This window comes from Ammospiza caudacuta, chromosome Z (assembly GCF_027887145.1).
Source record: "Ammospiza caudacuta isolate bAmmCau1 chromosome Z, bAmmCau1.pri, whole genome shotgun sequence".
NCBI classification, from domain to species: domain Eukaryota; kingdom Metazoa; phylum Chordata; class Aves; order Passeriformes; family Passerellidae; genus Ammospiza; species Ammospiza caudacuta.
This window is the reverse complement of record NC_080632.1, coordinates 27,659,631-27,685,122: the sequence shown is the minus strand read 5'-3', so window position 1 is coordinate 27,685,122 and position 25,492 is coordinate 27,659,631. Positions and strand designations below refer to the sequence as shown.

Genomic DNA, 25,492 nt, shown 5'->3' with positions numbered 1-25,492 from the left:
TTAATGCCTTTTGATATTGTGGCATCCAAAACTGCACACAGGACCCAAAGTGAGGCCTCACCAGCACAGTGTTCTCTGATAATTATTGCCTCTTATTGCTAACAATCTGTTGCTTCAAAAACGGAAAACAAAAGAAAAGGAGATATAAACTTACAGTATCTTCTGTACTGAAATGTTTTGGTTAGTTGGTAGCTGCTACAGCTCTCATTCAGTCTTGATGATGGCAGATGTCTTTGTGGTGAGAATACTAAGCTACATCCCAGTATCTCTTAGGAAGGAAAAGTAAGATTCCCTAACAGGTAACCCTTGATATCTACAGCAATAGGCACCAAAGAGTTGAAATAAAATTAATAAAATAGTAAGTAATTAAAATAAAAAAGTGTTCTACTTATTTGATTACTTTTCCCACTGGAGAAAAGCTGGCATTATTTCTTTTGTGTTTGGACGTTAGGTAGGGGAAGCAGCTCCAAGAACAATCATGAAGAAGCATTCACTACATACCTGTATCACTGCTGACTATGTCATAAGATCCTGAACCCAGCTGAGGAAAAGGTGTTCTGAATATGTCAGCTCTTAGGAATGCTATGAATATGCAATAACTACTTTAGTTGGCAGATTGTGTACAGTAAAATTTAACTTTTTTGGCTCAGTAATTTTTTGTGCACTGGCTTCTTTCCCCAGCTCATAGGTTACTGTGTTGGCTTGAGATCAAGAAAGTTGCTATTCCTTTTTTTCACTATATACACTGTGATGAGTAACTTTGCCTGCTTTCTCACCAGTAACTCAGATTATAACTCTCTCCCGTAAAGCATATTTTCATGTATTATGAAAAGGAATTTAAAAAACCCAGCTATTTAACAAAATTTTATCAATGATTGCTACAAATTTAACTCTTTAATCCACAGATGTGTTTCCTTTATTCTGTGTGTTCTGATTTTCTGTTTGGCTAATAGTAACACATAATGGGATGCACCAAGGCCAGTTGCTAATATGACTTCTTCAGGGATTGCACTACATGCAGTACTGCACAACCAGAGTTTATCTTTATTAGTTTTGTCATTTGCATGTTTTCATCGGGTTATAATTAAGTAGATGGTGCATTAATGATTAATTGTACACAGAATCAATAAGCCCTCAATCAGGTCAGACTCTCCTTTGAGTGAATTTAGTCAGCATTTGCCTCATGGCTTCTCACTGGATGGATATACAGCCTGCCAACGTCAACTGTGTAATGATGGTATGCATTTCCTACAGAATGCCTAAGAATTATAAGCGGATTGAAACTTGGTGTTCTATAACTTTTCATTTAAAAATCCAGCATCATGCATATGACATGAGTTTTAAGAGACTCTTTATTGCAAATATTTATTGGGTCAAATTCACTACTCTGACCTGTGCCAGCTATGAAGAAGGTACATGAAGGACAGAGCAATGGGTATGTTTCTTAAAGACCTAGACAGGCTTTCAGAACCTTCTCACACTTTATCTTGTGTATAGCTCACAGAGACATTAACTCTGCCACCATGGGTGTATGGAATTCTTTTGTTCTGAGCATATATTGTATTTTCTTATATTACTTAGGAGTCAGCAAGTCTAAACATTTTTACTTCCAGTTCATTTCTTCTACAGGTCTTTCTCAGCATGCTACCCTATGTCATTAAAAGCAAGCTACCCTATGATTCAGAGTCTTCATATTTTCTTTTTTAAATTCTCAATTGTGTGTCAAAATCTGGATATGTAATTAAGTTCAGTGTTAACTGAAGCACAACTCACAAGGAAAGTAGGATAATCTTTGCAATGTGAGCACAAATAAACTAAAAGTCTTGGGCTTAGATTAGAGACAGGACTAAATACTGTTACCTTAAAAATTGTATAGTAAATTCAATAACAAAAAGCTCTTTTCTAGCAAAATCATAAGCACAGGTTTTTGTGGTAGGAAGTTTTTGTTTAATTTTATCCTGGAATTCCCCAGAGGCTTCCACTGGATGAGCATTGTATGCAGATTTTCTGATAGTGTCACATCACAGCCAACACACTTGAGACAGGCCCACAGGCTCTGCATAAAGAAGCTCCAATATTTTAAGTCCAAGGGGAGACTGAGGATGGAATAAATCACCACGGTGTTAACACCACTAACAAGAACAGTCCTAGAAGACTTTTCTAACTGAAACAGGTCTGAGTCTCTTTAGTATGAATCATAAAGCAAGGCATTTCTTTATTGGTCCATGTTAGTGTCATGGAGAAATGTCTCTGTAGTCAATTCAAGGGCAGGTGCAAGACAAGATATTCCATGTTATGCAGCATTTTCAGTGAATCTTTGATACATTTAGAGAATTGATCACCTTAAGCTTCCTGAGGGAAGGTGTCTGGTTCCTCATGCCTAGTAGCTGTTCCTCAAAGAGCTTCAAGAAGTTTAATATCATTGTCGTGTACATCCAGCTCTTCTCCCCAGGGAGATGTATGTAGTTATCAACTTTTTTTGCCATACCTAGAGGTCTCAAAGACAGTCTCAGTATGTTCTTTTGTCATGGCATAGCCCTGTTTCTGGCTAACCAGCTTCCTAATCTGTACAGACGGAGCAGTTGGAAGTTCCCTGGGTCATTTCTTCCACTCATAATACCTGAGAAAATACACTTTCACCACCAATGGAAAGAGACATTGGTAGGAATATCAACAATGTACCTATGGCAGCCTGAACTTGTATGGAAACTTTTTTTTCCATTTTTTGATGATTTTACAGGCTCCAAATGCTTTGTCTCCATCCTATTTCACAATGGTCTCACAAAAGCAGACAGTATGGCAAATCAAAAACTCAGGTGAGCCTAATTTCTCACCTGTGTTATTTTAAGAACAGGCAACCTTCAAAGCTCCTTTTGTCTTCTACTTTTGACATCTGGAGGAATTTTGAAGTGGGGAACCACACAAAACAGCACTCAAAAGTTGGAGAAAGGATTGATAGGAGATGTGACAGATAGGAGGACTACATTGTTTTAGATGTCACTTCTCTACTGGAAGTAGATGAGTACCTGGTCTTGAAAAAACATAGTTTAACCCTCCATCAAAAGTGGAGAAATACAGTATTTGAATAAAGGCTACCTTTTAAACACCTAAGCAATGTCTTTGGTTTTCCAGTAGAATATCAGAATTGAAGTAACATATTAGTCCAGATATAACTGGAAATAAATTAAAAGGTCTACTCTGTAAAGATTAATTCAAAAGAATCTCTTAGAAAATAATGATGAATGAGCTATTTTCTTTTAAATGTGTGAACTTTTGCACAAGAAACAAACAGTCTTTTAATTAGCAGTAAATCTTCATAATGAAAGGCAAAAGGGGTAAGAGAAATGGCAGGAATGCAGCTCCCAATTCAAAGTGACCCTACAACCAGCTTTGATGAGCCTACTGAAAAAAACCCCAAGACTGCTGTGTTACTTCTGAGTTCATCTTTGGGTTTTCTCTCTTTCCTCTCACATCTTCAACTATTTTAAACAAGACCATGTCCTTTTTCACTCAGGACAGAACATAGACAAAAATTTTTTGTCAGGTCAATGGAAGAAAAGCAGGTTTCAAAAAGACCTCAAAAGGAAATAAATGTGGGGGAGAATACTTGTGCTCAGTTTATTCCTATGCAAATTTAAACTGGAATTCTGTCTTGAAGTATCTCTGTTTTCACTGTTCATACTATATGGTCAGAAGATGGTCAGATGTAGAAACTGGACTTTAATTTCACTATAAACTTGGTTGCAATTTACCCAAGTGAGTACTCTTCATAACTAAGGACCATTCCATAGAGATAAGTATTTGAATCATACTACATATTTGTCATAATTTTATCTTTTCTGTAAGTAAAATTTAGACAGATTTTTGAGAGGCTGCAGATTAAAACAGGGGAAAAACTGAAGAGTAAATCCTAGAATGGACTTTTAATTTTAAAATACACACCATTTTAACGTGAAATATTTTTAAGCTAGCTTCAATAAACACTTGAAGTATCCATTATAAACACTAGAATTTATTTTGGAGGATACCAATAATTTTTTTTTAAGACAAATTCTCTTTAATTGGGTTTTGCACAGTTCATGGAAAGGAGAAAATGTACCAGGTTTGATTAGCATCCCATCGTGATCCTTTAATTAAACTGTAATTTAATAGCCCTACCACCAAATCATCTTTCATTTCCGTTTTTGCAGTTTGCTTTAGGCAGGAAAAAAGATTTCTTATTTGTAATACAATTTTTATTAATTTCTAACTCAGTGTCAGCTGGAGGAAAAAAAGCATTATTCAACCCAAACACGTGATAAGTGCGCTGGAATAATATGAGAATTCCTCCTATCTACTGGGACAGAGAATAGACAGCCCCTTTTATATCCAGAATTCAGATAATTTTCATGTTACCAAAAAAAAGAAAGTGCAGGACGCCTGATAATAAAAATTTTATTGTCAAAATTGCTGAGGCTGGTGACCAGCCCTCCAGGAGAGAGGCGGCGAGCTCCGCGGTGCGCCGAAGGGGCCGGCGCACGGGGCCGCGGTTTGAATTCGCGGCCAGCTCGGCGCCGTGAGCGCCCTCGCTGTGCACCGAGCTCCTGCGCCAGGAGGGGGCGCTCGGGGGAAGGGGCCGCGCTCCGGGGCTGCGCGGGGCGCGGGGCGGGCCCTGTGGCGGCGGGCGCTATAAAGCGGCGGCGGCGGCGCTGCCATGGCACGGCGGCCGTGTGGTGACCGTGTGGCGGCGCTGGGGGAAGGAGGGAGGGTCCCCGGGGAGCGCTCGGGCCCGTGGCCGTGCCAGCATGGTGGATGTGTTCAGCGGGCGGCTCCTGGTCAGCAAGGACGGCCGCAGCGTGGACCCCGAAGAGGCCCTGCAGAACAAAGTCGTGGGCTTGTACTTCTCCGCCGGCTGGTGCTCGCCGTGCCGCGACTTCACCCCCGTCCTCTGCGACTTCTACACGGAGCTACTGGAGGAGAGCGAGCCGCCCGCCCCCTTCGAGGTCGTCTTCATCTCCTCCGACCACAGCGCCGAGGAGATGCTGGGCTACATGCGCGCCATGCACGGGGACTGGCTGGCGCTGCCCTTCCACGACCCCTACAAGCAGTGAGTACCGGCGGCCCCCCAGCGGCCCTGCCCTCGGACAGCCCCAGTACCGCAGGTGCCCCGAACCTCCGCCCCTGCCCCGTTATCCCGCGCCTGCTTTCCCGCTGGAGCGCTGGAGCCCCGGCAGCCGCGGCTGCTCGCTCGCGGGTTTTAGCCCGTCCCACACGTAAAGAACGCGGGCTTGTGCACCTCCCTTGGAAGCGAAAAGGTCTGTGAACGAGAATTCAGAGAGTAAAGACCCCATGTGTTAAAGAGATGAGTGAGGTAAAAACGAATGGCAAGTGAGGATCAAGTGATTGCTTTTCAGCACGGCGGTAATTGTTACTAAGGTTGGTCTGCATTGTCTAGGTTAGTGCTCTGGGAAAAAGGCAAAGGAAGACGCAGCAAAATTTGTAACTAAACTACTTCGAGTGGAGGAAACTGTGAAGAATTTCGGACAGATACAGTATTAGCTGGAGTTTAGCGGTGGCGCACTGCACCTGGTACTGGGGTGTAGAACTCCTGTGCTGCTCCGTTTCCAAAGTGACATTCCTGTAGGCAGCTTGCTCATGAAAATAGCAAAAGGAGAGGGCATCTGTGTAAGTAACAGGGTGAAGGATGATACCAAGAAGTGTTTTGATGACCTTAGTCAAGGATGGAGCCTCATTTGGATGACTTTCAGAAATCTGATTTAGCTCGTATAAGTATAGACTGGGATTACAGGAGGACAAGTAAGATGTTCAGGGTTACTGAAATGCCTGTAACCGGAGACTTGAAATACATGTAAATATTGATAAAGAGATTTTTTTCCCCCTCTCTTTAAATGAGTTGATTGTAGAAATTTTTTTTCCAGGTGGTACCAGTCAAGAAGGTAATATGACTTTTAAATAGAGATTGGGTAATAAAACTTGCAGCCAAATCAATTATTTTAAGCAAGGAATCATTTCTAGTGCTTCTAGTAGCTTCTGTCTTTCCTTTTAATTCTAGATCCATCCCAGTATGCTACCTGGTGTGTAACACCCCAGCTACTCACTCAACAGGGAGCATGTTGGCTAATGTTGTTTTTTCAGTGCAGTTTGACAAACTCAAGAGCAAATTATTTAAAGCCAGGAACAATTTCATCCTTTCCTGGCTCATTTCTGGATGCCCACTACCAATTTATGTTAGACCTTTTCTCCACTGACTTAAATATTGTTTTGCATAGTTCTCCAAAATTTTCCCAGGCAGTAATTATATTTGATATCTACTAAGCATGATAGAATGCAGGCAAATTTCCATCAGGAAATGCAGCCCTTGAAGTCCCGCACCCAGCAAGCTGTTCAGCATGGCCCATGGGAATGTACTTACAGCTTCATCCTCTGTGGATTAGAGGTCTATTTCTGACTGCTCTTGCTCAATGCAGAGTGGAGGCAAAGAGATTTTTTAATTGGCTTTTGTGTGGCATCCTGTAATGCCCTTCACAGTTCTGGGCAAGCCATGATGATCTCACATCATCATGGCTTGTCCTGCCAGATGATGTGAGATCTCAGTGGTTACTGAAGAACAGAATGGAGAGGGATATGAACCAGCCATGTTTTTGGAGTTGTTTCTTCTGTGTGGCAATGAAGGACTGTGTGGAGCTGTTCAAGGTGCTTAGACTGGATTAACTGGTAGTTTGGTGTCAAGGGTACTGGTGAATCATCGTAGACTTAGTGCAGATGTGTAGTCACTACTCCAAACTATAATTCTGGCTAGGTACTAGTTCTATTTAAGAATATAATTTTTAAAAAATGGGTAAGATAATTGTATTATTAATATTTTAAATTTCATTATTATTTTTAAAGTTCCATTGCAATTAATTGAGTTGGCTATTGTTTTTGACTGTGTAAAGAAGGCATTTAATATCTTCAGTGATATCCTAGCTGGTTGCTTCAGTGTTTAAGGTACATAATTGCAGCATAGACTGATGTCTCTTCTAGACATAAGAGAGCAAATTTTAAGTGTTCCATCTAAAATACTTTTCAAGAACAGAAGCATTGGTGATTAATTTTTCTTAAGAAATAGCCAGCATCCATTCTTGTACTGTGTAGAGCCTAACACTGCAGTGTCAAGCCTACCTTCAGAGAAACAGAATACTGAATTCAAAGCAGGATCTCCAGGCTCTTCCATCCTGTCAGTCCTGGCTATTTCCCAGAGGTGGGACTGCACCTTTACTACCCTATGTGGTCTGTGGCATGAGTAATGGGAAATACTGCTCCTGATCCTTTTATTGTCTGAGGTTGGTGTAAATTTTTTTTGTTGCCTGAGGCACAGTATTTTGATTCTTGAAGTGGAGTGTGAAGACAGCCTGGTAGGAAGTGAACGCTTGGAAGAGAAAGGAGGTTAGTAGAGAGGAAAAGCAGGTGTTGGACAGAACATCAACAGCAAAGGGTGTTAAATAGGATGTTTGATAATGGCACACAAAGACATACTGCTGTGTTTGTTCTGAACCTTGTGATGAAAAGCATCAGTTTTTGTGAGAGTGCCTGGTGTGTACAGTAGTTCTTGCAGGCTTCCAGGTAGGCAGGTATTTACTGAGTTGGCCTGTACAGCTCAGTAAAAATTAGAATTATGGAAAATGCCCATAAAAAGAAAATGAAAAGGTTATATGTACATTTTATATTAGGAAGCTTTATGTATGAGGGTAGATTGGCACGGGCAGAAATACTGGGGAGGATGGGTTGTTAAAAAACAAAGATAGAATAATGTTAAGGATCTAAGCAGTTAAGAGCAATTGCTTAGTTCTTAGACTTTTTAGACTGCTATTGCAAAATCTCAGCAGACACTTTAAAACTGAATCCCAAGCATGTGACGTGCATGCTTATGACTTAAGATTTAACAATGCAGAAATTTCACAGCTAAAAGAAAATACTTACAGCTGTATTACAGGCCATACTACTAGAAGCAGATGAGCAAGGAGCCCATCCCTTTCACATGACAGCATTTCCAAGTGAAAACTGTTATAATTCAGGTGTTTTCAGATATCACATTACACATGTGTATAAAATTTACCATTTATGTTCCCAATATTATATTATATCTGCCCCATGTTGTCTTCATCTCAGGAATGCTCTTGCCCATAGATCTTCAACCCTTACATAAAGATACCTGTGCTGTGGCTCAGCCTGGGTAGGCAGCCAGGCCCAGACAGCTGCTGGGTCACTCCCTGTCCCCACGGGACGGGGAGGGAATGTGGACGGTGAAAGTGAGAACACTTACGGGTTGAAATAAAAAGTTTGATAGATAAAGCAAAAGTAAAGACACGCAGGCGAAGCAAGATACGAAATTCATTCACTAATTCCCATTCACTGACGGATATTTTAGCAGCTTCCAGCACAGGATAGCCTCATCCTGTAATGACTGCATGGGACGATAAATCTCCTGGCTCTGAATGTTGATCCCTCCTCCCTTCTTTCTTCAGCTTTTACAGCTAATCGTAGTGTTGCATGATATGGAACATCCTTTGATCGTTTGAGATCAGCTGTCCCAGCTCTGCCTCCTCACAGATTCTTGTGCACCACCAGCCTACTCACTGGCATGGTAGCACAAGAAGCAGAAAAGGCCCTGGTGCTGCATAAGAACTGTTCAGCAATAGCTAAATTACTTGTGTGTTATTCAGTGCTGTTTTGGCACACACCATGAACGGTGCTGTGAAGAAAATTATCTCCCAGCTAATGTCAGTATTTTCTAGAAATACAAAATCTGTGCTCTCAGAAACTTTCATCCAACCTTCTCTTAAGAATAAAAAGATCTAACAATGGCTATGCCTTCCAGTTTGCCTCAGTCTTAATGTCATGGGTTTTTATTTCTATTTATGGTTTAATGATAGCATGAGTTGCCATTGGAGTTAGTCCCATGGGACATATGTGGCTTGTGGAGGTGAATCATGAGATTTTAGGTCCCTATCAGAGTGAATAATATTAATAACTTTTAAAAAGTCGTTTTTTGTAAGCACATGTGCCTACGTACACAGTGATTAAGAAGCACTGTCTGCAGAACTCTTTCTAAGCCTTCTTCAGGTCCACTGATCTTGAAAGCCACGCACAAATGTGAGCAAAATCTGTGCACGCTTCAGTCTGGTGTGATGCATGCAACCTTCTGCCCTAAGGCTGTCTGAATAAGGTGCCATGCTGGGCTGCATATATGCATTCCCTTAGGAAAGTAATGTGTAAGATTCCAGTTCCATAACAAATTCCATATCTTCAGTCTCCTAGGGCTCTGTCTGTGATTAATACAATTGTGTTTATCGTTCACTGAACCAATAAGTCTTCCACCCATCTTGTCTGTCATTCAGGTGGTATGAGGTTGTGAGAAACAGCTGCTCACTTTGAAAATTTAAAAAGGTTTATTAAACCTTAACTAAAATACAACAAAGGACTGCCTAAGGAAAAACCTGCAGTGCTGGCTACATGGTGTATGTGCAAACCACGTAGCCAGTTAATCTTCAAGATGGATGCTCTGTCTTTTATACCCCTGGGTGTTGCATCAGCCAGCCCAGGCCCCTCCCAAAGTCTGTCAGTCAGCTCCTCTTTGCCGTTTATCAGTGGAGACTTCTTTCTTGTAACTTGATTGGAGGTCAGGTGTTGCCATGCTGCACCCCTAAGCACCAAGCTTTTCCATTCCCAACTGCTCCATGCAAGGGGCACATGTGCAGCCTTCTTTTACCTCTCCTAGATGTTATATTTGCCCAATTATCCTATCATCAAAAAAACCCCAAACAATATTAAACGTAGCAGCAACTTTAATTAAATAGCTTAGAATATATAAAATTGGATACACTTGAAATATTGACAATATAATTTGGTTAAAACAGGGGATAGTTTGGTTCCAATAATAGCGCATAAGCAAAAAAAAATAACTGTGTGGGGTACGGAGTGCAGGGTCCTTGGACCCCTGCCGCCTCACGTACGAGCTTGTCAAGTGAAAATTCCCCCTTTTATGCCATGTGTCAATGCCATCTCCTCCCATTTTTGATTCATCACACTTCTACCCCTGCCTTCATCACTACCTTTACACACATGCTCCACCACTCATTTAGGTGGTCGCACCATTCTTTGGGGGTCATCTCTGATGAAGGCTTCTCCTCTTCCTCGATGTCCTTTAACTCACCTTTGTGAATTAAAGTACACATGCGCACTGAGCTAGTATAATATAAGCCAATACTAACATAATATTATATTTAAGCATCAAAGCAATAAATCTCATATAATTAGCATTTTCCTGGGACCAACCAGATTTTCCTTTCTTTCTGTTAATTTTTAGTAACTGTTATCACTTGCTTTTTCCTGCCTTGCACATCTGCAGGAAAGGGGGGGGGGGGGGGTGGAACCCCTCCTCTCCCTTTCTTTCCTGGCATTACACCTTTTAACTGTTTTATTATTTCCAAATATTAATTACTGTATCAATATTGATTACTGTTTCAATTTTGTCAGCACGAATCATACCTATTTACCACATAGACAACCCAGGCTGTCTGATGGTCACAATACAGGGCAGGGGGAAAGAGAGTTATGGGAAGAACAGAGGACATCTAAACTCCAATAACATAACTATAGATCACTAAAACTTTTCTTAATACTCACACAATAGTCATCCCTTAATTGTGAAAGCCAATTGTCTCATTATCTACCTATAACAAGGTGATAGTAGTTTTACATGGCTTCTATGCATAATTGCTTTGGAATGTGTTTTTTTCACCTGTTTTAGCAGATTTTGGGAAGGTCTGTGGGGATTGTTTGTTGATTCCTTGCACATCAAAATTCTCTGAGGAAGCAAACCTGGTCCATACACATTATTGCTGCTTCCATAGTATTTTCTGCGTTATTGCTCAGCCAACAAAATGGCAGAAGAGTTTGCTTCACCTGTTGATGTTTCTTGTCTTAAGGAAAAATAGAGAAGGGAGGGCACGTTTCAGGTATGCCTTATCTGTGTCAGTATTTCACTTAAGTCTTATTTTTCAGTGCTTTTTTTCCTCCCAGGAAATCATTGAGAATGTCTATGTATTAGTGTCAAGCATTTTTTAGCAATGTCTGCATTTTTTTCCTACACAAACTTCTGTAGTGTTTGAACCTCATACAGCAAATGTTCTTGCTTGTGGTGATGCCGCTCAGGCAGCATATTTCCATTTATCATTTTAAGTATGCTTTGAGAGAGATGTTGTTAGTGTTTTGGAATTTGGCTGTTCTGTTACTGCCTGTTTTGTGACTGTCCTCTGGTTCTTCTAAAGGTGCAGAGGAGGTGTTGAAATTTTTTTCTCTGGCAACACAGATGGGTGGCTCTTATTCCAAATATTTTGATTGCTCACTTTTCTGTCTGTGTAGGGCTTGTTTCTCTGAGGGAGTTTAAGGAGTATCTTCAGTCTCTTCCATTTACACAAAAAGATGGTGTATCATGCTTTCTTAATGGTGATTGCAGGAAGTAGCACTATGGGACACTCAAGTGTATTTGTAGGGGAATGAATATCAAATACTGCTGGGATTTATAAAGTTAGAGAGTTTTGAAAAAATAGTTAAAAGGGTAAGTTTCAAGTTGAAGTTTTGTGAACATTGCTGATACAGCGAAAAGTTTTTTAAGTAGTAGATCAGACGTGACAAATAGCACAATAGACTTCTGTAGAACTGGCCTCATAGATTGCAACAAGGTTATTTAATGTATATCTTTAGAAGGTTAGTATAAATAGATCTCTGTGCTTTGTCTCTCATGAACGAGCTATTGTATTAGCTACCATTACGTGTGTTTCATATGATTAGATAGAATTCTTGTCGATATGTTTTGCTCTATGTGTGATTGGCTGAAATTTAAGTTGAGATAGTTTTATGCTATGCTGTAATGTAATAACTCATTAGCGTTTCATTTAAATCAGAGAACTGTTAACATCTTGTCTCCATTGTCCTAACAATGTACTGAGACTGAATGTGCTGAATAAATAGCTCATGACACTGGTTCAAATTTGCCCCGTCTCCGTTCATTTGTAAATACCAACCAGCAACATAATACTAATCTAAGTGAGATCCTTATGGGCTGTAAAATGGACCCAGAACTACATCTGTTTTGGGCTAGTAAAAAACCCGTTGGAAGAGTATATCAGACTTTGCTTCTATGGACATCTTTTACATCTCCAAGAGCCTCTGCTCCTGTGGAAACTGCAGGCAGCAGTGATGAGCATTTACAGGAAGGATGCTGGAGCTCTCTTAACTCTCAGAGCTACCTTTCACTGTGTAGGCTTCCAGCTAGAGCCTTGTTCATCTCCTGACACTGCCCAGTGCTCTGCCTCAAACTCTGGGGAAGCCCAGGCACTCATCACTTCTGCTCTCCCATGTGTCCTGGCCAGAGTAGCCTTTGTAAAGACACTAGGGGTTTTCTTAAAATGCTCCTAATGGTGTGTTTTATTTTTCATTTTTTCCCACAGTGATCTGAAGAAGAAATACAACATAACAGCAATTCCTAAACTGGTGATTGTGAAACAAACGGGCGAAGTCATTACTGACAAGGGAAGAAAGCAGATTAGAGACAAAGGGCTGTCCTGTTTCCGGAACTGGCTTGAGGGTGCAGATATCTTTCAGAATTTTTCTAGCTAAAATGTTGACAAATAAAATCAAGAAAAGGCATAGTGGAAAAGTTGGTAGAGCTCTGAAAAGACTCTTGCTTTGTTCAGAATGAGAAGGGTAAGACCTATTTACCTTTGCTTGTAAACAGATTTTGGATTTGACTTGAAAACCAGCTATTCCAGTGTCATAAAATGCAATTATTGTTGTATTGTTCTATCTGTGATATTTAATATGAAGCACAATGTTCCAAATAATACTAAAGAACTTCAGAAGAATCAGCTGTTTAGACAGAAATAATAGAAATCTTTGAAATCTATGCAAACACTTACTTTGCTAAGTCAACACAGTAAAAATGAATGCAAAAAAACTATTTATTGATGACTTTTTTTTAGGTGATTAGCACATTTTGTTAAGAAAATGAAACTGTTTGCTTTAATAAATAACTGTTTATGAAATATGTCTCATGTATTTCCTTATCTACCTTAACAAGAATAATCACAAAATGCCATGACTTTTAAATAGAACATATTTGCTTGTCAGTACTGAAGAAATATAATTTTAATATTCTTTTAAATATATTTTATTTTACTTTTATGGGATTTATTTATATTTATTTGTAGTTCTGCTCAGTTTTCCTTAACCATGGGTTTTAAAAGCTATAAGCTAGGTTCCAATTCCACAGGATTGGAACTAGATGATCTTTAAGGTCCTTTCCAACACAAGCCATTCCATGGGTCTGTTATGTTAGCACCCAAGTTAACATCAGTCAGGTTAAGAAGAAACCATTTTCCATCTTTTATTTTGCCAAAATATGTAGAAGCAAACATCAACAATGATACCAGGTCTCTCTGATGAATGTTCATGTTGTATCTAAAGCACAGCTTGATTTGCTGTCTCTTCATGGTTGGCGTCCCAGGCCAGACATTCATGCAATCAATGAGCCAAAAAAACCCACTTCCCACGCAAGCTGAATGTTTGCTGATTGGAACTTAAGGACTTTAACAGAGCTGTTATTGTTTCCATTACAAGCACGTATTCTGCTAACACTTGAAGTCTGGCTGACTCAATTTGGAGCAAGAGAGCCTGCATCCACCAATTGTAGCACTCCAGTTGTGTGTAGTGTCCCCACAAATCTTTTTGCGACCCCAAGGGGGTCACAGTCCTCCAGCTGCACCCAGAATTGTGACTGCCTGTCCACCCCCTGGGCTACGTGCATTAGTGTAGAGGCATTCAGTGAGGCACCCGAGAGTGCTGATTCCTCTGCAGACAGTTCTTTGCATGAAGGGTCACCACCTCAGCCTTAAAACAAAACATTGATTGTGATGTCTCCCATCTGCAGCTATTGCCTTGCTGATCCCATCCACCATTATCTTTATTATTTGTTGAGGTACGTTTGCCTTACCATGAGAAAACTTAACAAAGAGGGTCTGAACTTTAATGTGTGTGAAAAAAATATTGTCTGAAGAGTGGAAATGTAAAAAGTCACGTGTACTTCACAGTAGGTAAGAAGCAAGTACACCAGAGAAACTGGTTTTTAAATGGAAAATAATCACTGTAGAAAGTATTCAGCAGAGCTGTGAGTGCTGTGCTCCTTTTAGCTGTTTCAAAAATTGCATCTGGGTATACACAGACAATTTCTAATTTGTGCCATCTCACCATATTAGTATTCATGGTCTTTCCTAATAAATGCTAAGCTCCTTAGGAAATTTTTGTGCAAGTGAGATGTGAGCTCTCCCTGCTGTTCTGAAACCACCTAAGAGCAGATGTATTTCAAATATGAGATGAGAAACAATTATCAAAGTTTTTCCAGAAGTTTGAAGATAGGTTACCTGAATGTGGAACAATTTTTATAGCAAAAATATCCACTGCACCCTATTATCAGATATCAGGCATTACTTCAGCCAAGATATCTTGATTCAAGATGATTGATATCTTGATTCTTGTTTGTCTATATGCGCATATATGAAGGAACTCAGTATTTTATAACAGAGATAGACTTAGGCCCGTTGAGTAACACAAGTTCCAAGTAAAATTCAGCTAAAAATTCATAATGATGAAACAAAGATATGTACGCTGTAAAAAGCTTGGTGTGACTTCAGTCAAGGACTGTTGGTTTTGCGCATCAGTGTTTGTTTTCCTTGTCAGTGCTAAAATAATCCATATTTGACTTAGATGAAGTACAGAGTAGTGGAAAATATTTTCTTATTAGCAATACCTTCTGAAATTAGAGAAGCAAATCCTAGTGGGTCAGCTGTAAGCTTATTATTACTTGGGATGTGTGTTCTTTGGAAATGGAACTCTCAGTGTACTCATCTTAGAATGTACAGAATTGTCCCTTTAACTTTCTTAAATTATTCTTCAATTCACTGATGACTTTCTACACTCCATATTTAGTCACAGTCACCTTGAATATTAGTGAGTACCAGTATTTTTTCAGTGGAGTGAGGAAAAAACCCCTCATTTTAAAAATGCAACAATAGGCAGAAGCATAGTGATACTGGTTGATGCTGCACCTTTTTAAAGGAGTCAGCTAAAAAAAAAGTAAAGAAGAGGAGCATTCTTCCTAATTCCACTGGACAAGATATTGTCCATTATTAGTAAATAATTTATGGATTGATATATGCTAAAATTGCTAAGAACCAGTGGTGTTGAATTTGTTGTAGGCTTTATGGACAATTACTTTACTATGAAAATTGGCAAGGATTGTAAGTTGATACTTTGTGAATTGATAAATAGCCTGAATCTTGTAGAGACTTGCTGCAGGTGAGGGCTGCAGGCTGTCCTGTGACTCTTATTTTAGGAAGAGGCAAAGCAGAAAGGGTGGCAAATTCAGACATGAAATAAACATCAAAAAGGCAATAATAATCTTTCTCTTTGTTAATCTTTTATTCCTTTTATTCCTTAACCCTTCTCCCAAAAAAACTTTCCTTCTTCCTCCTCCAGAGCTGCTGTTTTCAAACTTTAATAGTATTATGATGTATTTAAATGTATGTGCTTAAAAATAGGGGGGAAGGGGGTGTTAAATTGTTGGAATCCATAAGGTTAGAGGATTTTTAAGAAATGGTTAAAAGAAGTATGTAGGCCTCAGACTGAAGTTTTGTTAGCATTGCAAATACAGCAGAAAAGTTTCCCATGCAAGCAGAAAAGTTTCCCAAGCAGTAGACGTGACAAACCACAATAGGTCTCTGTAGATTTGGCTTTAGGATGGCAACAAGGTTATTTAATGTATATCTTTAGAAGGTTAGCATGAATAGAACTCTGTTCTTTGTCTCCTATGAACTAGTCTTTGTTTTAACTATCATTGCGTGTGCTTTGTGGGATTGGATAGAATGCTTGTCAATACGTGTTTTCTGTGTCTGATTGGCTGAATTTTAGTCTGAGATGATTTTATGTATTGCTGTATGAGCCCTGCTAGAGGAGACATTTTTTGGTGTGGATCAGTGAGCTGTCATGTCTCCATTTTGTATTTTGAGACTGATGTGCTGGAAATAAAAGCAAAAATCTCTTCACTGGTCTGGTTACAATGTTATCCATATTTGGATATTTTGCCGTGGCTTAGTGGGTTCCTTTTTAAGATGTGGGTTCCTGACACAATTGGACTTCTATCTACCCCGTACCCCGCATATTGGTGCCCCCCGTGAGGAGACCCCCGTCCGAGGACGTAGAATAGAAGAAAAAAGGAAAAATCCTGATGTCCCAGCCGCGGAGACCCAAGTGTTAACAAGGAGGACACGGTAACATCTCTCCCGCCGAAGCCAAGAAAATTGTTAGTAACTTTTCTCGGGAGAGGCTTGGGTAACGAGAAAACGAAAATGGGAAAAAAGTTATCAAAAGTTGGATGTTACAAGAGACTGTATAAAAAGACAATGTTACAAGAGAAAGCTCGTTCTGCAGTCTCAAAAACTGAGCTTAAAATCTTACTTATCTGGGTTAAGGTGAATATGCAAGATTTGAACTTGCAGTCTGCTTTTACTTTTCATTTTTGGGATCAGATAAACTGGAGAATCTATAATCTAGTCTCTCTCAAAAAAGATGAAAGCTTAAGAGAACTTATGCCGATTTGTAGAGGGCTGTTGGAGTGTTTTAAACAAACTGATAATAATAAGATCAACTTGGACTCAGAAAACAAAGCTTCTGGCTCTGTCTCTTTAAATTCCAGTAAACCGGAGACTGTGTGTGTATCGGAGAATGTAACAAGTGTTGTTTCAAATGTTGACACTAATGCTTTGAACTCTGTTGAAAAAAATCTTTCTTCTCTCTCTCTGGGAAAAAATGAGACTCTTTCGGACTTTTCTTCGCGTTGTTCTGTTAATGTAAAAATATGTGACTCTTGTAAGGGGGGTGGGACAAAATATGTAAAAGATGGGAATGAAGAAGTGTCTGTACCTTCTAAAATTGTTTGTGCAGGGACACTGAAACCTGAATTGGATTCTGTTGGGCCTGGGGTGGAGGCTGAGGTGGCTGCTTCCACTCGGGAAATTGTGGTTCCGGGGAACTCTTTTTCTGTTAAGCAAAAACATGGTTGTTCTGGTGTTTGTCAATCTATAGATACAGAGAAAGAAAAACTGGCTTTAATTCAAAGGGTGGAGTTCTTTGAAAGGATGGATAACTCTCAAAAACCTGAAAAAACACGGGTGGAGTTTTAAAATGTCATGATCCTAATTCTTGTATTTTAAAACAAAACCATGTAAGTTTAAAACCTAGATTTGAGGACTTCCAAGCTGAGTTTTTCTTGGCAGGGAGACAATGTGAAACTTGTAGTAAAGTATCGAACTCAAGGTTAAATGGCACTGTTCCCAGAAGAGAGGAACACGCCTCTGTCCCGGCCCCTTTGGGTCGGGCTTCAGAGGAGGCGCGTTGTTTGCGGGAGTCCACCCCTGCCTTTTATGGCCGAGTTCCCAGAGTTGGCCAAGTAGTTGGCCAAATTCCCGGAGCTGGCCGAGTTGGCAGAACTCCTGGACAAGAGTACAGTGTCCCTGTCAGGAATTTGGATTTGGGAAGAGTGCCTGGAAGGTTTGGATTTAGTGATTTTTCAGAATCAGAAAATATATTGGTTAGAAGTAAAGGTCAACCTGTCATTGATCGAAGTGAGAATTTTGATTTTCCATTAAATTTACCTGATTGGTCATACATTAATCAGAAACTAGAAAAATATTTGGATTTAAAGGAACAATATCTTGCTTTACCAGTAAAATATGGAAGAAATGATAGAAATCCAAAATATGAAAGACTTGATCATCATGATATAAAGGATTTGCGACAGGCTTTGAAAGAGAGTGGATTTTCTTCTCCCTATTTTAATAGTGTGTTGAAAAATACTTTTAACTCTTATGACTTAGTTCCTGCTGATTGCAGGAATGTGGCTTCTCTGATTTTAACCAATTCACAGTACCTACTATGGGAATTACAATGGAAAAAACTACTTAACAAGTTGGTTGAAGGATATGCAAATACTGATTATGCTAATCTAGATGTTGCTCAATTAGCTGGTGATTCACCTTACAATAGGCCTGAAAATCAAGCAGCTGAACTGCCTCGGCCTGTGTTAACAGACATTAAAGATGCTGCTAGAAAGGCCTTGCTTTCACTTGAGCCTCCTGGCTCTCATTTGAATTCTTATCCACTGATCAAACAAGGTGAAACTGAATCTTATGGTTCTTTTTTGGATAGATTAACTCAAGCAGTTGAAAGGCAATGTCCAGATGAACAAGCCCACTCTTATATCATTCAAAATCTTGCTTCTGTAAATGCTAATCATGAATGTAGAAAAATTATTTTAGCTTTGCCTGATCAGCCTCCAACAATTACACAGATGCTAACAGCTTGCAGTAGACTTATGGGTTCACAAAATGCTGCAAATTCACAGGTCAATGCTTTGGAAAAAACACTGGAACACAATTTGACACAATGAGTGGATAAAATTGGAAAGCTTTTAGAAAAACAAGAAAAACGTTGGTAAAATTCTGTTAATGCTGTACAAGTGGACTCTAATAAAAAGCCTGTCTGCTTTGGTTGTGGCAAACTAGGGCACCTTAAAAAGGATTGTCGTGGGACATCAAATCAAATTTCTATTTGCCCTCGATGCCGAAAAGGAAGGCATCTTGCTAAATTCTGTCACTCGCTATTTGACATCAATGGCAACCCACTGTCATTAAACTTCAGAAACAGAGCGTTCCACCGTGCTCAGACACAACTTGTGGTACCCACTGGCAATGGATGAATATTCCCACTGGGCTGGTCATGTCACAAAAGTATTATCATGTGTAAAGATTCCAATCAAAGTGACTTTTTACCTGTCATAGAATGCGATTGTCATGATATATATGAACTGCTAATGTCTTGTTGTACAAGTTTTGTCCTCAGTTCACAGAATTTTCCAGGATTCACAATTCTACTGCTACATGGATGATCTGCTCAACACAGACAGAGATGCAGCAAACCTGTGCTGGTGTTGGGACTGAAATCCAAAAGTGCTGGACTTGACATTTCTACAACTAAACTTCAAGGATGCAACAAAGATTCAAGACTGAGACATCAATTCTTCAAAGAAGACCATCAACTCTTCAAAGAAGACAACCTCATCACTGGACTTTGACTGTGGTTCGAGTTTTTCAGCTTTTCCCTCAATCTTTTAATTTAATTTAATGAATAGAAGGTTCAATTTTAAAGGATGTTAGTAATGAAACTTTACATCGTTGGCTTTCCTGTCTTTTTACAACTTCGCAATATATAACTAATCCATGCTTTGTTTCTCACATTAGGGTATTCATGTTTCCGTGGACACATTCTCTGGTGCAGTTTTTGCTTCCCTTCACACAGGTGAAACTAGCAGCCATGCCTGTCATCCTTTCCTGCAAGCTTTTGCTTCCTTGGGTGTACCCCAAGAAGTAAAAACTGACAATGGTCCCGCATATATATCTCAAAAATTGGCCACATTTTTAAATGAATGGGGTGTTCGACACATTTTCGGTATTCCCCACTCTCCCACAAGCCAAGCAATCATTGAAAGAACACATCAAACCCTAAAACGCATATTAGATCAACAGAGAGGGGGAACGGAGATCACCCCACAGATGAGGCTGAATAAGGCTCTGTATGTTTTTAATTTTCTAAACAGTTCAAGTGAAGGTCCGTTTCGATTAATAATTTGGGGAAAGGGTATGCTTTTGTCTCCACAAGTGCTGGAATTAAGTGGGTTCCTGCCAAAAACGTCAAACCATATCGCACTTCAGAGCCTGTTGTCGAGCCCAGAACCGAGGAAGCAAGTACGCAGACGTGAACCGAATCAAAGGATCCCGGGTCTCGCCTGACGCCTCTTGTGCCTGACGTTCTCTGTGCATCAGTGGAAACCATGAACTCTGATTTTGTGCCAATGTTATTTATAAGTATACTAATTGAATGATGAATGTTTGTTTAACAAAGCTAATTTTTGGCTGAAAACTTAGGTTATTGTTTTTGTTTAGAAAGAATTCTGCCAAAACTTAGTTCTTGAAAGAGATGGGGCAAAATCATATAATATACTTGTTTTGTTTGATTTTAATTGTTTTTTGTCGTGCAGATTTGCCTGTGGATCAACCAAAAACGAATGTTTGGGTGACCTTAGCCAAGGCTGCCGGATCGGATACTATATGTCTGTCTAATTTGGAACCAGAAAAGCCTTTTTCAACCTGTTTGGTTGGTGTGCCAGTGAAAGAGTTGCCTTTGGTCAAAAAACAATCCAATGGTAAACCAGGTGGAACTGACAATGGAAACAATCCTTCCTTCAATTGGAACATTTGGTCCAAAAAACTCCTTAGGGCAGCATCTGAATCTCAAGAATTAGAAATCCTTGGTTCTTTGACCATGGATTTTTGTTTTACTTTCATGACTCGTGCTTGGCGAAAAGGTGATCCCCCAAAGTTCAGTGTTACTCCTCATTATTTTGCATATAAAAATTTGAGTTTTTGGTGTAATGTTTCAAACAGTTGGGATGTGTTTCCAGAGACGGATCAATATCCACGGCAATTGCCGAAAGGGTATTGGTTCATTTGCGGAGACAGAGCTTGGCAAGGCATTCCAGCTCACCTGGAAGGTGGCCCTTGTAGCATTGGTATGCTCACCATAATTGCCCCCACTGCCAAAGCAGTGATGAAAAAGAAACAAAGGAAAACAAAAGCTGTTCCTCATTATGATGAGAACTGTCAGAGTGATTTTATGCCTTGGAATGCCGCCAGAAGGGTTTCAGCAGATATATTTTTACCCCAATTGGCTTCAGCTGTGGCATTGGGACAATTAGATCGAGTTGGATGTTGGCTGAGCAAACAAGCTAATGCCACATCCTCCGCAATCAGTGATATGTTGACCGATGTTGATAGTATTAGACATGCGACTCTTCAAAACAGAGCAGCCATTGATTTTCTTTTACTGGCAAAAGGACATGGTTGTGAGGAATTTGAAGGATTGTGTTGTATGAATTTGTCTGATCATTCTGAATCCATTCACAAAAGCATTCAAAAACTGAAGGATCTGACAGCCCAAATTAAAGAAGATGGAGGTTCCTGGTTGGATGATTTGTTTCAAAAATGGAGTTTTGCACCTTGGCTAAGGCAACTTTGCAAGATAGGTCTTTACATATTAGGTGTTCTAATACTGATATTGATAGTGGTACCTTGTATACTCTGTTAAGTTCGGCGAATGATGAACAAAACAGTCCGAGAAGTTTTTGTCATTCAAGCAAGAGAATTAGGAAATAGAAGCACGGAGAGTGTACAAAATCTCACGAAAAAGGTAGATGAGGGTATTGACATGAATGAAGGTTTTGAATTAAGGCCTTGGAATCGACCAGAGTTTTTCGAACAATAACTTGTGACTGTTGCCAAACGTGATTCATATCTCTTTCAGGGATTGGGTCTTCACAGCATTAAGTTGCTGTGCCGTAATATAGCAATGCTTCAGTTTAGTGCAAATAGGTCTTCAACAGATAAAAAGCAGAAATTTTGCAATAGAGCTATGAAACGCAAGTAGCAAGCGACAAGAAAATGAAAGCTTCTGGGTCAAACAGAGAGGGGGAAATGTTGGAATCCATAAGGTTAGAGGATTTTTAAGAAATGGTTAAAAGAAGTATGTAGGCCTTAGATTGGAGTTTTGTTAGCAAGCAGAAAAGTTTCCCATGCAAGCAGAAAAGTTTCCCAAGCAGTAGACGTGACAAATCACAATAGGCCTCTGTAGATTTGGCTTTAGGATGGCAACAAGGTTATTTAATGTATATCTTTAGAAGGTTAGCATGAATAGAACTCTGTTCTTTGTCTCTTATGAACTAGTCTTTGTTTTAACTATCATTGCGTGTGCTTTGTGGGATTGGATAGAATGCTTGTCAATACGTGTTTTCTGTGTCTGATTGGCTGAAACTAGACTGAGATGATTTTATGTATTGCTGTATGAGCCCTGCTAGAGGAGACATTTTTTGGTGTGGATCAGTGAGCTGTCATGTCTCCATTTTGTATTTTGAGACTGATGTGCTGGAAATAAAAGCAAAAATCTCTTCACTGGTCTGGTTACAATGTTATCCATATTTGGATATTTTGCTGTGGCTTAGTGGGTTCCTTTTTAAGACGTGGGTTCCTGACACAATTGGACTTCTATCTACCCCGTCCCCCGCATTAAATCTCTGTTTATTCACCTAAACTCTTCAATGATGATATTTTGGGCTGAAGAAAAAAACCTAGAGTACGTACTTGAAAATTCCTTGAAATGCTGTCATGATATCTTGATATGCATTTTTAACACTAAATCTTTTACTTTTCTTCTCAGCTGAGAGTACATGCAAAATCTCAGTAGTTCTTCCTGAAGTATGAGTTAGATCTGGACTGCAAACAGCTGTTCTGAAGGACACAAGTAGTAGTTGGTACATGACAGGGTTTTATTTTTGCTTTTCATTTCATTTCCACCCTGTGCACAGCCTTGTTTTGCCTTTTGTACAGGTGAGTTTTTTCTTAAAATCAGATAAAAGTTTAATTGTTATGTGTTCTTTCTGCAGGAAATATTCATAAAAGGGCAACCGTAAATTTTTTCTGTAGTTTCTGTGAAGATGGACATATAAATGTCCAATACCAAATAGAAACACTTTTAAGCCTTTTACCTCCTCAATGTCATTTAAATTTCTCTAGCGGATAAAGTTCAATGATCAGTCTCATGACTTTCTGATATCAATTAATGCTGTCAGTGTCAGGTGAAGAACTTGCTGTGGAAGGTGCTATTTCTATCCAAAACCACTGCATTTAAGCATAGTGGTACAGTCCCAAAGAAATACTTCAAGGAGAAGTTAAAGAAACTTGGCACGGGGGTGTTCTTATGTAGACTTCTCTCTGGGCAGTAACTGAGATGGGAGCCCTAACAATTCAAACAGATAAACAGAAGTTGTAGGCAGGTTGTAAATAGATATAAGCACTGTCCTGGAAGTGTTTGTTCTGGCTGTTCCAGTAACTCTGACTACTTGGATTTGTAGGACATTGACAAATCAATAGATTCTTAGAACAATAAACAACCATTTTGTGTAGGCAGTAGCCAAAACTCCCCAATCCTTCTTGTACAAATAACCTTAAGTGCATGCAGGACATCCAAGGATGTATTTTTCAGCGATTACTGTTTTTCCAAGTGTAACGTGAGGGCACATTTCCCATGCAAACATAAAATTTACTAATACTCTTATGCTTGGATCAAAATTGTTTTCAAAGGAAGTTATTTTATTTGAATAAGTGGGGCTTTGTCCCAGAACAAGGCCATTTACTGAGATTCTCTTCTTTGGCAGTAGCTTCAGTTTGGTTTTGAGAGGCACTCAAACAGGACTGCCAAAGCCTTAAGTTCTCTTCAACAGATAGCATGCCTGTTTAAGCATAGAAGAGGATGTTTTTAGTAATTTTTCATTTATGCAGCAATCTCCTGGTTATGTTTATTTCTTACTTGGAAATTAATAGCAATACTGCCAGCCTCAACTGGTACATTGGGTGTTATAATGTCTATTTCATTGTGCAAGGAACTCTGTCTCTCTGCCATTGGCTTCTCCCAGTATAATACACAATAACCTGTTGAATACCATCTCTGAAGGTTGACATGTTTGAAGGGTGCTCTGAAGCTCCAGGTGTGCTGATGCAATGCCAATGCATACACATTTTGTGACCCAGTGCAGTCTACATAAATTGGAATGCAGCTGTATCTTATTGGCATCACCAAAGCAAAATTCCATGGTCTACATCTAGATATGTCCTCTCTAAAACCTCATAAAGCTGCTACCACACATAGTCCTATCTGGTGAAGAGACCAGAGAATGAAGGGCAGGCAAGGGGAATGAATAGACATCTTGATTGTATCCTGGGGTCCCAGTCCTGACTTTGTATATCAACACTGAAAAACACATACTCGGTTCCCTGGATCAATATGACATGCTGCAGCTACTTGTGCTTATGAAGAGTGCTGCTTTTAGTGATACCTTAACTAACACCTATCATTAGAAGAGTATTCACATTAACAATATCTCCCTATCTATTCAAAGTTGACACATTATCACCTCCTCCAAGAGAAATTCAAAAAATTGCACATTTAAGGCCATGCAAGATTTTGAGTATATGGAGGATTTTACTGTTTGTGGTGCAGAGGGAGAGACCAGCTGCAGAGACCAAGGCAGAAGTGTCCCACATGTGAAAAGAAGAAAGACAGAACTAACTGCTTGATGTTGAAGTAGTTGTAACACCATGAAAGAAGTTTGAAATTGGTTTGAAGTTGGAACTTGGCTGGAACAAGTGTGGGGTTGTGACAGTAAAATTCTACTGTATTTGTTTCAGTCATTCTACATTCAAGATGGTGTGACTTTCTCTAAAAATGAACAAGATTTACCAAAACAACCCCTCCCCCCAAACCCCTTCATTTAAATTGATGGTAATAAATTAGATGGTAATAAATTTCAAAACTTCAAACCTTTGAATTTTTGCTCAAGTTGAGAGACTAAGCATCAACTTTGTCTGAATCTTCTAGCAATGTCCAAACCAAAACTACTTTCTGGCCAGTATGTGGAAGCAGGCCTTGGTGTGGTCAAAAGGACGCAGCAGCAGCACACATGGAGAAGCTGGACAGAGGGCTGTGAGTTCGCATGGATGCAGTTTCTGGGTTATCGGGAAGAAATGAGTACATCTGCTGAAACACATTTCCCTTTTTTAAAGATGCTGCTCTGCTCCCCTTCACAGCAGTGTGTATTTCCTGTAAATGTATGTAAACCTCAGTAGAGTTGTGGTATGCCATGGTTTGTACTGATGGAGGACTGAATCTTCCTCCTTTCTGCTCTACAGCTGTTGAAATAACCTCCTGCCTGACGAGAATCTGTGAAGTAGACTGTGTTTGCAGTATGACAGGTATTTTGTGTAAGAATGCACAAAAGTTCAATAGCCTCCTAGGCTCTAATAGGCCTCTAGTAGCCTCTAATAGGCCACTTCTTAGTGATTTATGTTCTGTTGTACTTTAAGCTTGGAAATTTCTGACCTCTCAACTCTTGAGTCCATGCAGAATGTTTCTTGCTCACAAATTGAGCTGTGGTTTGTAATCTGCTTACCAGATGTGTTTTAAAAAGTCATGATTCACTTGACCTTTGAAGGAAGACATTAGTTTGAGGTATTTATCTTCAATCTCAACCTAGAACAACTTGTCTAGTGGTCAGATGCCAAAACATAATATGCAGTATAAAAGAGAGGGCTCTTGAAGCTATGTTAGAAAGTATTTGTTTCATCTGTGAGAGCATAAAGAAGAGAACTTGATGGGAACTTCAAGTGCAGTCTGGTTCTGCCACAGTTTATTTTCAGCTGTTTGTTGTTGACAAACTGTAGTTATCGACAAATAA

General features: G+C 39.6%; 1 protein-coding gene across 1 annotated transcript; it reads left to right on the top strand.

Moving 5' to 3' along the window:
* Window positions 1–4,784: 4,784 nt before the first annotated feature.
* NXNL2 (nucleoredoxin like 2) lies at window positions 4,785–12,981 on the top strand. Its single transcript, XM_058824237.1, has 2 exons — window positions 4,785–5,086; window positions 12,492–12,981. Exons 1-2 carry the CDS (start codon window positions 4,785–4,787, stop codon window positions 12,658–12,660), a joined length of 471 nt encoding a protein of 156 aa, XP_058680220.1. The 3' UTR covers window positions 12,661–12,981.
* Window positions 12,982–25,492: the final 12,511 nt, after the last annotated feature.

Excerpts from the sequence above, each read along its gene's own strand:
- NXNL2 (XM_058824237.1), top strand. The coding sequence starts at position 4,785 with ATGGTGGATGTGTTCAGCGGGCGGCTCCTGGTCAGCAAGGACGGCCGC. Across the intron at positions 5,087-12,491 it reads TTCCACGACCCCTACAAGCA|TGATCTGAAGAAGAAATACA; the intron begins GTGAGTACCGGC and ends TTTTTCCCACAG.